We start from the raw sequence: 15,255 nt of genomic DNA, 5'->3' as shown, positions 1-15,255 counted from the left end.
CTCTATTTCCCAGGCTGGAATGCAGTGGTGCAATCATAGCTCACTGCAGCCTCAAACTCTTGGACTCCAGTGATCCTCCTGCTTGAGCCTCCTGCGTAGCTGGGGATTGCCACCATGAGGCCCACCTTCTTTCTTCTGTTTAACACACACGGTTCTCTCTATTTGGAATGCCCTTCCTCTTCTTGTCCACCTGGCTAACTTCCATTTAGACTTTAAACATCATATGTCCAGAGAACTTAAAGGGTAAACTACCACTGACCAATCCTCTGTAGACAACCCACCATCCAACAGGCCTGAGTCCAGAACAGCTTTGGAAAACTTGTGTGAGCATGGGGCTTGCAGGAATAAACCCCACCCAGGAAAGTGATGGCTCACAAGTACTACTACTGCTACATATGTTAAATACATATTGAATAAAAGGTTTAAAATTTCTTAATATTGCTGTATGATTCAAGAAAACAATGTGTAAATATACCCATAAATGAGTAAAATTCAGTGGTTTTTAAACTTCTTCCAATCACTGCCCACACCAAAGACTCACGGACAAAACATACACAGAAATTTTTGAAAAATACTCTTACTATGTGCAGTACATGTAGGCATTTTCTATATCACTTTTTAAAAATATTGATCACATCCTAGGAATAGTCATGCCATGCAGAGTGTGGAAAACACCAAACCAAGCATTATTCATTGACAAATGCTCCCAAACTTTGTCAAACAAAGAACTAAATGGTTAACTAAAATTTTAAATCCAGCTTAGTTTTCTGCCATTTACACTTTCACTATTGTTTCTTCCCATTTTCAGTGACTTGCTCTCCTGAGCAGGGGCAGGAATTCCTGTCCTAAAGTTGGATGACATCTGGCTGGAACCATACAATGTGTGCTGAGACAGAAACCAGAGCAGCCAGCAATCTGGGAGTTGGGGCTGTCATAGCCAATTTTGGATATTTGGTCACCTTATCTGAGATTACATGTAAAGTCACTTTTTTTAGTCTCTCAGAAGGCAGCTCTTATTGTGTAATTTAAAAAGAATATTTTATGTTGTTTAATGATCTGGGTTAATTTTAAACAAGGATTTATGAAATGTGAGCTGGTGTCAGGAAAATACAGATCAATTGTTGCTTCCCTAGAGGAAGTAGTGGTGCTTTTAATAATAGATCTTAATAAAGTATCTATATTTCTTTTAGGCCTTAAAAAAGAAACAAAGGAAAATATAGGTTGAGTAATGTTTTTTTTGGTGTATATGAAAACTAAATTGTGCATGGCCTGAATAAGAAAAAAAAATTGTTCTAATTAGACTCTTGGTTGTAGCAAGCAGATATTCATTTAGGCCTCCTTAAGAAAAGGTGTTATGCGAGATGTCTGTAAGAAATGGCTAAAGAAAAAAAAAAAGAAAAAGAAAATATGTTAATTATATGGATATCATGTCATTTAGGATTAACATTGGCTGTATGTGACAGAAATCCAAAATAGTGGTGTCTTAAATAAGATAGTATCGGTATACTTCTCTCCAGCTTCATGACAATGTCTATGGTCTCTGGTTCTCGACTAAATGATAATGGCCTCTTTATTAAGTAAGGTAAACCTGTTTTCACTTTTGCCTCTTCTTCAGTGGTGTTCAACCAGAGAAGCAGAACCATATGGATGGAAATATACCTACATAACACACATACACATACACACACATACACACATATGCACATACACAGATACATATATACATACATACATAACAAATATATAAAATATCACATATTTTATATATAAAAATTTAAACAAAAATAAATAAAACAAAAAATCATTTCATATAAAAATATTTAAATATGTAATAGATTATATATAACATTTTATGTAACTATATTTTAAGATAGAAATATTCGTGCAGTTGTTAACTATATAAATAATTAATATGTAAATAATAAAAGTTTCATTTAGGCAGCTGTGGGAGCTGATTAAACAGTGTGTGTGGGTCTGGTGCCAGCGCCTGGGGTTGTCACCTAGAAAGAATGATGGATATGAAGAGGGGACACAGGATCAACTAGAACCTGTGAGGATAAACTTGAATGTAAGAGGACGGACCTTTCACCACACCCAAGCCTCCAACTTTGATGAGGGTATGAATCCCACAGAAGCTGATGCCCTTAGTCATGGAGCTAAATATGCTCCTGGCTGAGGACTTGGAGAAGCTGAAGTAGAGCATTTGGCAAGAGTTGAAGGACCTGTGGGCTGGATGTTGCCCCAGGCCAGCAAGGTGAGCCAGCAGCTTACAACATGAGCTGCAAAGTTGCCTGGGTCCTGCTCCAACCTTCTAAGTGGAACAATAGGCTACTGCTTCATTCTCGCCTTTCAAATACTGTGCAAAATCTCTCCTGTGAGGCTCGCTAACTCTCAGTCACGTAGGGGAAAAAATTCTGAGAAAAATAATTCCAGGTTAGCTAAACTGACACAGATCCTCTACACTCTCAATTAACTTCAACATGGCAGCAGTAGACTTCATCTAAAAATAGAAATCAGACCATCACTCCTTCTTAAAGCTTTCCAAAGGCTTCCCATTGCATCTAGAATAAGATTCAAACTCTTGAATGTGCTTTACAAGGCTGCACAGAATCTGATCCCACTTCTTGGAGTTCCTTGAATTCTGTACCACTTCCTCCTTTGTACCAGCTGTAACATCTGCCTGCAACACGCTTCCACTGACTGATCGTCACATCTCTAGCTCTTTCTTTTTATTCAGTTTCAGCTCAAAGTCACTTCCCCAGAGAACTTCCTCCCTGCCCACTGAATCTAAAGAAGACTCCACACACCTTGATATTCTCTCTCACATCACTCTGTCTGAATAGTCCTTATCACCATCAGAAATTATCTTGTTTATTTATCATTTGCCTGTTTATTTTCTCTTTCCCGCCACCATCACTATCAGAATGTAACCTCCATAAGAAAAAGGATTTTCTTGTTTCTCTGCCTGGCACATGATAGTGCTCAGTAAATGTTTGTTGATGGAATAAACAAAAATACTTGCAATTATATTAGATTTTTAGGGCTGCCATAACAAAGTACTACAATAAGAGCTGTTTAAAATAACAGAATTTTTTTTCTCATGTTCTGGAGGCTAAAAGTCCAGAATTAGGTGTTAATCGGGCCATGCTTCCTCTGAAGTCTCTAAGGAAGAATTCTTCCTTGCTTTTTCAGCTTCTGGTGGCCCCAGGAATTCCTTGGCTTGTGGCAGCGTAACTCCAATCTCTGCCTGTGTATTGACGTGGCCTTCTTCTCTGTGTCTCTGTGCCCTTTCCTATTCTTAAAAGGACACCAGTCATTGAATTTAGGGTTCACTCTAAACCTGGGATGATTTCCTATTGAAATCCTTAATTATATCTTCAAAGATTATATTTCTTAAATAAAGTCACATTCATAGCTGCCCAGGATTAGGACTTGAACATATCTTTTTGGGGGACACAATTCAGTTCATTACAGGACTGATTAAATATTTCTATCATACTTGTTTCTGATTAAATATTTCTATCATGCTTGTTTCTTCAACTGAGATGGGGTCCCTTATAGATTAGACTCTGAACTTGGGACTATTAGGATTACCAGTGAACACTTCATACTGCAAGAAATACAAACATTTGTAGGTAATGCAGAAAGAAGGGTTTTTACATTCTCCTGAAATATTAGAGACGTGACAGTCAGGGTGTGGATGATAATTAATTGAATGTTTGCAGGGTCTAGAATTAGAAACTTATTTGATCACAAAGCTGTCAATGCATCCCTGGGGTACACTGGGTAGCTCAATGCTTAACAATACTTAGCAATGTGGTAAATTGCTTGGATTTGTAAATCATGGTTTTGATAATGTAACAGCTGGAAGGAGAAATGACCTTTGCATTTGTGTTAAAATTTAAGAGGCTTTAACAACAAACCATTCCACATTGCTGTTGGGAAGTTATCTGAAAAACTGTTTTGTTGGAGCTAGTTGCTTTGGAAGGAATTTGAAGCAAAACATTACAGGAGAAGCTCAGAACTTCCTGTGAAAACTTGAGATATCCTCTCCACCCCTTGCTCTTAAAGAATCCATTCAAGGGGAAGAAGAGAGAAGACTTTGATCATTAAGAGAACTGTTCAGTGTTAGAAGTGAAGGCACCAGTCCAGCATGAAGAGCTGGAAGTAAGGAATATAAAGCTCAGCCACCTGAGTTCAGATTTCTAACTACCAAAGCCCCCTGACCATGGGATAAGTAGGTTCCTTGCTTTGGGTCAGAGAGTACAACAACAAAAACAACAAAAATTCTGGGACCTTAAAAGAAACAATAACTTCTAAGTATTTACCTAATTGGGATGCCAGGCCTTAAAAAGAAGATCCATAACATCTGACATATTTACCCCTGGAATCTAGCAGCCACCAGAGATAGATTAAAAACCCAGAGTACTGCTTGGGGCTGGGGACTGAGAAGAGAAATGCCTGGTCTCTTCTGGCTCTTGTGAGGAAAGGTGTTTTTTGGTCCATTGTCCTTGTGAAAATTCTATCATCATCCTCCAGAAATCAAGGTCCAGAAACAGGAGACAGTCACACTGTCAAGCTCACCTGACCCCATAAACAAAAAGGCTTGGTAGATACTATAGTTCCTCCCTCCCTCTGTGGTTGGCCCTGACCCTGGTCTTAAAGGAGCCAGAGAGCTTTTCAATGGGGGTCATGAGGTTGGCCCTAACTCTAAGGGTGAACAAATATGGTCAAATCCTTATGCTGGGAATCCTGCCTGCTTTCTAGGTAACTCTGGAACCCCAGTGCTACTGAATGTGAAACAACACATTGGGAGTGGGGTGGGGTGGGACAATGCAACTACCTAAGTAGACCAGGAAATCCAACAGGTATTATCACCAATAGAGCTTTAGAGATTTCCAACAATCCTTTAGGAGACTGGGAATAGCCTGTGAGTTGGAGGTGGTCCAATTGCCCTAAGTAAAATACAGCACAGCTGTCCCATGCTTTATCTTGTGGTTTCAACCCATTCCCCACCCCATAACCCCTCCTACCCTTCCCACCTCCATGCCACAATGCTTTTAGAAGTTGTGTGGTGAGATCTACAAGAAGCTGCAAATATTGTTCTCAAGGAAGTATACTGTGTGATGGGAAGGAGAGGGTTTTACTCACCAAAAATCCTTTTGGAAAAAGAGAGCTGTCTGTTGGAAAAGTTCTTTGATAATTGCTTGGGGGAAGAAACCGACACCTGAGGGGTCCAGATTTTGGTGTACTATCTGCAGCAGACAAGTGAATCGTTTTGTTGTTTGCTCCATAGAGGGAGACGGAAGAGGAGAGAGAAAAGATAAAAGAGGTGGAATGCAATCAGGAGATGTGACCCCACTGCCAGCCTGTCACTTGAGGGCAGGAGGTGGCTTTAGCAGCATTAAAACTGTTTCAAAATTTCTGCCTTTAAAATATTCCAAGAAGCATATAAAGGATGCTAAAAGTGTGATTTCCTTTCAAGTACCATTATCTTGGACAAAAGGTAGAAAAAGAAAAAAAGAAAAAAAATTTTTTAAACAAAAAACCTTTGCATATAAGGCTTTCCCAGCTTCTTGAAAAAAAACCTGGTGCTCCAAATTATTTGCTGAATGAGTGACTCTCCTGTCATTCCCCACCCTCCCAATCTGTACCTCACACTCCAGCGACACTGAACTACCTGTATTTCCCATTTGCCATGTCCTCTCTCACTGTGTGTCTTCTATGTTTGGAGTATTCTCCCTTCCCCACTCCCATCCCCAAAGCACACTCTTTCGTCCACTAAACAAGTTCCTACTCATTTTTCTCCCTGCCTCCTACTACCTTCCATGGGCATGGCTGGCTTTCTCATCCCATTTTTGAGGTTTCAACTCAAAATCACATAACTTCTCATTAAGGCCATCTCTGGCCATATACTAAAATGTGAGCAACCTCTCCATCAAATTTTCATAGCCTCCTTCTGTGCTTTATTTTTCCTCTCAGTTCTTAGTAATATTCAACATATTATATATTTTACTTATTTAATTTGTTGTCTGCCTTCCTCCATAAAATATAAAATCTATGGAGACGGGGATTTTTGACTTTTTGTCTGCTACTCTATCCACAGTGCCTAGAATAGGATTTGACACACAGCAAGTGCTTAATATGTAGGATGGATGGATGGAAGGATGGATGGATAGCTGATTGAGGCCTCAGCTCAGGAACAATTTGCACCTGAAGCCCCCAGGCAGATTTAAATGTTCCTCTTCTCTGTACATGTATTTTCTTATCATATTGTACTTGTTTTTCTGTGTGTGTTGCTCTCTCCTCTGACCTAAAAACTAATTTAAAGTCCAGGGCCTCACTGATTCATCTTTACCTACTTAGAAGTGAATCCTTAGTGCTTGGTATATGATGTGTCATTGAACAAATGAATGATTATTACCCCATTTTACAGATGAGGAAATTGAGGTTCAAAAAAGATAACTTCTAAGGATATAACTAGTAACTTGGAGAGGCAAGACACTAACCCAAACATACGTCGTATGTCCCTTTATTACTCCTTGTCACACTACTTTTTTTTTTCATCCTACCACCTCTGCTTACCATGTTCTGTCCTGCCCCTACATTTTCTATTTATCCATATTCTACCTACTACTAAGTGCTAGTTCAAATCTTACTATTCAATGAAATATTCCCTGATGACTCTTATTCACATTAATTTCTCCCTTTTCTCCAAAAGGCTTCTGAGATAACTCTCAGGGTAAATGGGGGAGGTTATGAAGTGGAGTATGTGGCTTAGGGCAAGAGCTTATCCAAATCCTAACTGCATTTTACACTCCATATTCAGGCTGTTGGGCAAAGGCTTATTTGTTTTGCAGATAATGGACAAAGAACTAATCTCACCCTCCATTGGTCCCCAATTTCAGGTAGTGTTCTCTCATGATATAGATATCTCTCCTAAGGATTTATGTGGCTGATGATGGATGCAATTGCGTTTTTTTTTTTTATTTGAGACAGAGTCTCACTCTGTTGCCCAGGCTAGAGTGCCGTGGCATCAGCCTAACTCACAGCAACCTCAAACTCCTGAGCTCAAGTGATCCTCCAGACTCAGCCTCCCAAGTAGCTGGGACTACAAGCATACACCACCAAGCTTGGCTAATTTTTTCTATTTTTAGTAGAGATCGGGTCTCACTCTTTGCTCAGGCTGGTCTGGAACTCCTGAACTCAGGCAATCCTCCCGCCTTGGCCTCCCAGAGTGCTAGGATTATAGGCGTGAGCCACCACCACACCAAGCCTGGTGATAGATGCAATTGTCTGTATGATTTGGTTGAGCTGAGTTCCCCAGGAAAAGCTGCAGAATGGGGCATGTTTTTATGGATTATCTGGACAAACAGCATCCCTACCTTGGGATTAGCACTCAGGACACCTAAAGCTTTTCTCCTTTCTTCTCCATCTCTGCTTCTGTTGGAAGCAAGGACTTTAACCCTTCCCAAATCTGAGTCCTCCAGGGTTCCTACATGAGAAGCAAACACTTATTTCCTAGTACTTATTTCTTCATATTAACACATTCAAAATAGAAACTTACTTTTCATTAGCCCAGTTGCTTCTTTTTTGGTACAGGAAAATATACCAATGTTAGAAAGTGGTAATTTTTGTTGTCAACGGTCCTTGGAAAGCAATGAAAAACGTTGCTTAGAGTTGAAAAAGTATGTTTTATACTTGCTCTCATTTCCTCATCTCTCAGGGTGAGACAATTACAATCAGAACCTGTAAAAATCCACAATAAATTCTTCTCTAATGCCTGTTATACTTAACATCCTTAGTAGACACCTTAGCTGTATTAGATACCTTATTCACTAATAATGTGCCCCCTTAGTCTTTAACTGTACTACATTTGGTACTAAATTGTGTCTACATAAAATATTGAAATCTCTATAATTTGGGAACTAGTAATGAACTAAAAGTGCAGGTTTGGTGATTAGACTACCTGTGTTCAAATCCCACCTTTATCATTTATCAGCTGTGTGACATTAAATTCCTTAAAGTCTCGGAGTCTTGTTTGCTTCATTTTAAAATAGGATCCTATCACTTCATAAAGTAATTGTGTTTAACATACAAATACTAATTAATAAATAATGATAATAGCTCTTTGAGGGTGTATTCCATTAGGAATTACGTGGAGCACTTCACGTGCATTTTATCTGATTGTCAGAACACTCTGAAGAAACTTAAGACGCTAAGCACAGACCTTTGTACATTGTAGACAACCAACATATATCGAATGAATGAGGCAGAGAGAGGCTACCGTGGTCCGCAGCTGGCAGGCCGTTTGTAGAGGACGGAGTGGGGTCCAGTTATGTTTCACCACAAAGCCCATGACGCTGACCTCTACACTATATTTCCTTGGGCAACGTACAAAACGCTGAATACAGTCCTGGCACGGAGAGCCCCTAAAACAAGGCGTTTTGTTTATCACCGGCTCTCTGCATTAGAGAGGACTGCCCAGTGGCCTTTGAACGCTGACTTGCCAGTTTCCAGTCGGAGCCTACTGGCCAGGGACATGGCGTTTCCTTAAGCAAGGCTTAGGGGTGAAATGGAAAACGCACGCTTTTTCATTCTTCTATTCTCTCTCCCCGGAAGTTACCGGAAGAGTGGCGTTGAAGTTGGGGGTGCGCCTCTGGAGTCCTGTCCCCTGGGACCGGCTGGCCACGCGGAGGCGACAACGGCCCTGAAATCTGGGGAATCTGTTTCCAGTCGGACCGCGTTCCTGGGCGCTCCCGAACGCCGCGCCTGCGCGCTCAGCCCGTCGCCGCGCCGGCCTCTGTGGACGTGCGCTGGCTGCCTTCGCGGCGCCTGAGCCCTGAGATGTGCCGTTCGCGGGCCCTTTCCAGCTCCAGGTGCGTGAGAAGGACTTCAGAAACCCGGGGGTGAGGTGGAACGACCCCCGGGGAGGGTCGGGCATGGTTCGATACTGCTAAGGTGCCTGGGGACCCAGAACGGGGGCTCCGCGACCTCAGCTCCTGAGCTCCATTTCCTTTCACACTTCCCCGCCTTTTGAGCGCGTCTGACCGGGAGCAGAAATCCCTGAGGAACGCGCGGAAGGGATGCTTTTTCTTACTGTGGCTCGTATCACATGTGGCATTTTTTTTTTTTTTCCTGGCCGCGGCCAAAGCAGTTTTCACTCTTGCCCTTCTTTTCCTGGCGTGGGATTTTGCAGTTTTTGGACGCGGCTCGAGCACTAAATGCTTATTGGTTGTGGGCGATTAGGGTGAGAACTAGATATCCGTGTCCTTTGTCCTGTGTAGTCCCACTGGGAGGGAGAGGTGAATGTTCTAGGCCAAGAGAGTGGTCCGGGGGGAACGGGGCATAAGAAGTTAAGAGGGAAAGGCTGTGACAAATGCCGACAGAGATTATTCCCCAACTGAAAGTTGTTTGTTTCTGTCAGGTCTTTCATTCCTTGTACATTTACTTTTGTGATATTCTCACTTCATTTTAATGGTATTAGTTAAGAAAATCAACGTCTTTCAGCCTTGAGACAACATTGGGTTTTATTGAGGTCAGTTCTTACAGTCTTCCAGCGGAATGTGGCTTGCTCTTGTCAGAATAACTTCCGGGTTGAACCATTGAGCAGATCTACTATTTTTTAAAATTTCAGTTTAACATTAAAAAAATTACACAGTTGTGAGGGATTGGTTTTTTAAAATGTTATCGGCAAAAAAAGAAAAAAAAACCAGTCAGTGGAGAGGACAGTCAGTTGAAATGGGTTGTGGAACTCTTATGAGCACTCTTGTATAATAAGTACGTGGGGGACTGTACTTGGAGCGGTGAGGATCCCTAACCTGACACTTACAAATAGGAGATGAGATCATCCACTTGCATCAATGGTTCTAACAACATAAGGCTCCCAGTAAGTGCTTTCCCATGTGGTAGAAGGCAAGTGACAATAGTATCCAGTCTTAGTGGAAGTGATGGTTGATCCAGCATAGTCCTGTTTTGGCACAGGAGATGTAGGTAGCCAATCCCTGTTATAATCAGAGATAGTTGTCTAGTGTGTGACTTTTTAAGGCATGTTACACATAAGCATTTTTTTAAAGGGAAGGAGAAGCATACTAAAAGAATTAAGGGGTCTGGGTCAAGATCTAAATCCTATGTGTGATCATTCAGTCCTGACCTTAGAAAATTACTAGACTTTGCTTGGCTGGCCTCATGGGGGCCCACACTGGACTTGGTACATGGCCAGGGCACTGCAGTTTTCTGGAGGGAGTTTCAGTCAGAGACTCACCCTTCCCCTCCTGCTAGCCATGCTCATACTATGACTTCTTACCTTGGTCCAGGTACCTCCATTTGGAGGCCCTCGTATCCGACCCTGGTGAGGTACTTTTTTCTCTATTTTTGATTCAGGTCCTTTCCACTCATAGACCTCCCCTCCTCCTCTCCTATCCCAATGGTTCATATGGCAGGAGCCTTTTGTTAGGGGCCCCTCTGCAGTGAGTGGATTTCTTCAAGTGCACTGCATCCATGTGACCCTCACCTAGTGTCCTGTTTAATGGACCACTGGGTAACCAGTGCCTTTTTTGCCCCTTGCTTGCACCATTGCAGTAAGTGAATAAAGGCTTATTACTTTCAGTTTGGCTCATTGTTCTGATTGACTACCTTGATACCTAATTGTCCTATGGGAATTAAATAAATTGCCAAGTTCTTGGCAGTTCACTGGATTCATGATTTGATTTTAATCCTCATGACTTTTGCTCTGTTGTCAGCCTGTTTAGGGATTTTGGAGGTTGTTCATCTGTAATTTCTCTCTTAATGTGGTGAAAATGCATATCCATAGGACCAACAGCTGATTGTTGCTATGATGGAAATCTGGATTATATGTTATCTTTTATAAATTAATATAGTGGTTTGCAGTCATATTATTTTGTTTTGCTTTGATTTGTGTGGCGTTTTTCCATTTGGCCTCTAATTAGATGATTCTTTTTGATAAATATTTTAGAATTATAGGGTCAAGTGAAGAAAACTGAACACTGTTGCTTTCTTTACTAATCTTGTCTCATCCTATGGGCCCAGATCTTTATAACCTTAATAGATTACTTGGCCAATTTGAATAAAGTGATTGATTTATTGTAGGTTCCTCTGTCTAGTCTTATGTGAAGAGATGTGTTAGGAATAGCTTTCATAAATGCTTTTGCCTCTTCCTACAGAAGTTGCACAAAACAGTATTTATCTTTGCTATATGGCATGCAATCTGATACTTGCTATTTTATTAAACAAAATTCTGATCATGATCCACTAAGTTGACTTCACAGTCCATTAATGAGTAGTGACCTGCAGTTTGAGAAACACTGTAATAAAGCAACTAGTAGAAGATATTTGCTCAATAATTTTTTTTTTCTGTTTCTGATTCAGATTGCTGAAGAGAACCACAGTGGGTGTGTTTGTGATTTTGTATTTAAGGTGTCTTCATCATAACACAAATATGTTGAATGTTTGCCAAATCAGCTAACCAAAGAACTCTTGAGTTTCTGATAGACTTATCTGATAGGCTTATCAACTCTGTGATCTCAACCACAGGACACAATGGAATGAGAGGGCTAGTGTGGTTTTTTTTTTTTTACTCTTTGACCCCCTTATTTAAGGGCAATGCAGTGGTAGAAGACTAATGAGAAGAAAATTGGCTCTCAGATGAAAGAGAAGATAGGGTGTAAGGTGGTTGTGAAAGTACCTGTTAAACTTTTTGTATGTGTCTTACAGAGGTATATAGGGAAGGCATTTTTATCTTTATATTAATTCTAAGACTAAAATGATCCTTTTATTATGTTTCCTGACAAGTAAACCACACTCAACTTTCAATTACTTAGTAATAGATAAGTATATAAGTAACCAATTTGTCAATCTTATTGCCTCTGTATTTGTCTTTTAGGAATTACATAACAAAGTGGAAAGGAGCAATAGAAAGAACTATAGTCAGTATGTTTATGTCTTAGAAACCCTAAAATTATCATTAAGGAGATAGGGATAATTTTAAAATTTGATTAGTGTTGAGCTAAATAATAACTTACATTTATATATTGCTTCATAGTTTTCCAACAAATTCACATCCATTATCTGCATGCATTCTCACAACTTGGTGTGGTAAACAGTCCAGGAGACATTTTCCCCATTTTACAGATGAGGAATCTATTTTCTTCTTCTCATCACCAATTATATAGTGGCAAATCCAGGACTAGAACCTAGGTCTTTTGAGAATTTTCTCCTAGTCCACATTGTCCTTGTTGATCTAAAGAAGGAATTGAGAGTAAGTAGTATTAATGTTGTGGCTAAGAACTCCAACAGTGATAAAGTGAAATGTTCTGTTCTCAGAAAATGTCTACAATGTGCTGTGACTGAATGCAACTATACCTTATTTTTAGTATTTTAATTCTTACACACTTTACCTTTCTATCCCCCATTTAAAAAAAAATGACAAAGCAACAAAATATTAACAAATCTTAATTTTGAGGTAGGAAAATTGGAATTAAAAGGTCTATTTAATGTTAAAAAATTCAACTCAATCTTATTTACCATCTCAGAAAAATAGCTTAAAAATTATATAGATTTTTAGATATTTCTTTTCCTCATATCTGTATATGTGTGAAGTTAATTTTATGGTTCTAAAGTATTCATCTAAAATGATTAACTTGTAAACATATGAAAAGTCCAGATTCTCATTTAGCTGATTCTCTTTAGCTGATTCTTCTTCAGCTAAAGAACATCTTAAATTATTTCTTTTCATATGAATAAAGAATTTTAAAATTAATTCATTTTTATTTTTAATTTTTAGACATCTGTGGAATTTAAGAACACTATGGAGCTCATCAGAGTGTATCACTGAAGAATATGATGGCTGAAAACAATTTTGAAGTGCAAAAGATTCAACAGCGTGTAGTAGCCAACAAACTACCTAGAAACAGGCCATATATTTGCAATATTTGCTTCAAGCACTTTGAAACACCATCAAAGTTAGCTAGGCATTATCTCATTCACACTGGTCAAAAGCCATTTGAGTGTGACGTGTGTCATAAAACCTTTAGACAACTAGTTCATCTGGAGAGACATCAACTAACTCACAATATGCCTTTTAAATGTAATATTTGTCAGCGCCACTTTAAAAATTTGAAGACATTTGTGAAGCACCAACAACTTCACAATGAAACCTATCAGAATGATGTTAAACAGGTCAGAAGATTGCTGGAGGCCAAGCAAGAAAAGCCAGCGTATGGAGTGTATAATACTTTTACCACAGAGGAGAGATGGGCATTACACCCCTGCTCTAAGTCTGATCCCACATATAGTACTACGAAGAGAGGAAAGAATGTTCATGCATGTACAATCTGTGGCAAGATGTTTCCGTCACAATCAAAACTTGATAGGCATGTTCTCACTCATACTGGTCAGAGGCCTTTTAAATGTGTCCTGTGTAGTAAATCTTTCCGACAGTCAACTCATTTAAAAATCCACCAACTCACACATTCAGAAGAAAGACCGTTTCAATGTTGTTTTTGTCAAAAAGGATTTAAGATTCAAAGCAAACTTCTGAAGCATAAACAAATCCATACGAGGAGTAAGACTTTTCAGACTCTTTCATTAAAGGCGAAGAGTCCAGAATCATGCCCTCTGCCTAATAAATTAAATGCAAATCAAGATGGTTTTGAAAATGGTGATATGGATGAATCTGAGGAGAATAATCCACTTGATGTCCACTCTATTTATATTGTTCCTTTTCAATGTTCAGAGTGTGAAGAGTGTTTTGAATCAGAGCAGATTCTCAATGAGCACAAGTGTTTTCCTGCAAGAGGTGGCAAAATTCCAAACAGGCTCAAAAGAAGCTACAACTATAAAACCATTGTTAAAAAAATCCTGGCAAAGCTTAAACGTGCTGGGGGTAAAAAATTAGATAACTTTCAATCTGAGAAAAAAGTATTTAAAAGCAGTTTCTTGAAAAATCGTGATCATCTTTCTGGTGAGCAGAACTCCGAACAAACCCAGAGGACATTTATGGGTTCTCTTGGCAAAAATGGAACATACAAGGCAGTTGGCAATAAAAAGAAGAAAACACTGACTTTACCATTTTCTTGGCAAAAGCAATTCCAGAGCCAAAATATGGGAAAAAATTTAAAAGGTATCCTTACAACAGAAAACATAATAACCATGGATAATTCAGTGAATAATAAAGACTTGGCAATCTATGGTTCACCAGGTGAGGAATTCTTCAGTAACTGTGAGGTACTTCAGTGTGGGTTATCAGTTCCAAGTGAAAACATACATACTGGACATAAGATGTGTCCTTGTGACAAATGTGAGAAAGTATTTCCTTCTGTCTCCAAACTACAAAGGCACTATTTAATTCATACTGGACAAAGGCCTTTTGGCTGTAATGTTTGTGGGAAATCTTTTAGACAGGCAGCTCACTTAAAAAGACATACACAAACTCATATTGAAAAGAATCCTTATAGATCTCTTTACCCAGCAGAATTTGGAAATTTGAACAAACTTTTCATTCATCCGGGTGATAATGTTAACTGTAATGCTTCCCAGCAATGTCAGGCTCTTGGTTTTCAAAAACATGAGGTCTCAGAGTCAGATCAAATATCAGAAATAGACAGTAAGGCAGAATCAAAAGACTTAGTTCACTGTAGGCAGTCCTATCATTCTAATTCACTTTTAGAATCAGAGCAGGGCCATCATTATTACAGTTATGCAGGGCATCAGGAGAGAAATGAGCATGGCCTGCTTTACTATTGCAGTGTTTGTTCTAAAAGTTTCCGATCTCCATCTAAACTGGAAAGACACTATCTAATTCATGCAGGGCAGAAACCATTTGAATGTTCAGTTTGTGGCAAAACATTCAGACAGGCTCCCCACTGGAAGAGACATCAGCTTACTCACTTTAAAGAACGACCACAAGAGAAAGTGGTTTTAGATTCGGTTGAATAACTGAAACTACTGCTAATAATATGTGGTCTCTGATGATCTTAAAGCCTCTATTATTTAAAATGCATTTTTATCAAAAGGTCTGCATTAGATTGATTTCATAGGCAGTTGCTTGTCCCACATAGTAAGGAGGTAAAATACATAGAAGATTAATGTTTTAGGAACAGCCAAATTAATTTTTAGAAGGAAGAGTATGATTTGATTTGAAGTCATGAAGTAAGTGTTTATTTTATTTTAATATTATAAACATATGCTTTGGCTGTATTGAAAGTTATAAATCTATGATGCTGTACAAATAATTCA

The 15,255-nt window shown here is 39.3% G+C and overlaps 1 protein-coding gene across 1 annotated transcript; it reads left to right on the top strand.

Annotated features, from left to right (window-relative positions):
- The first annotated feature begins 8,792 nt into the window (after nt 1–8,792).
- Nucleotides 8,793–15,143, top strand: ZNF770 (zinc finger protein 770). Its single transcript, XM_045527826.1, has 2 exons — nt 8,793–8,879; nt 12,803–15,143. The coding sequence occupies exon 2, from the start codon at nt 12,859–12,861 to the stop codon at nt 14,953–14,955; it is 2,097 nt and encodes a 698-aa protein (XP_045383782.1). The 5' UTR covers nt 8,793–8,879; nt 12,803–12,858; the 3' UTR covers nt 14,956–15,143.
- Nucleotides 15,144–15,255: the final 112 nt, after the last annotated feature.

Source organism: Lemur catta, chromosome 1, assembly GCF_020740605.2.
Source record: "Lemur catta isolate mLemCat1 chromosome 1, mLemCat1.pri, whole genome shotgun sequence".
Classification (NCBI taxonomy): domain Eukaryota; kingdom Metazoa; phylum Chordata; class Mammalia; order Primates; family Lemuridae; genus Lemur; species Lemur catta.
Note: the sequence above shows the minus strand (reverse complement) of the source record. Positions and strands in the feature narration are given on the sequence as shown.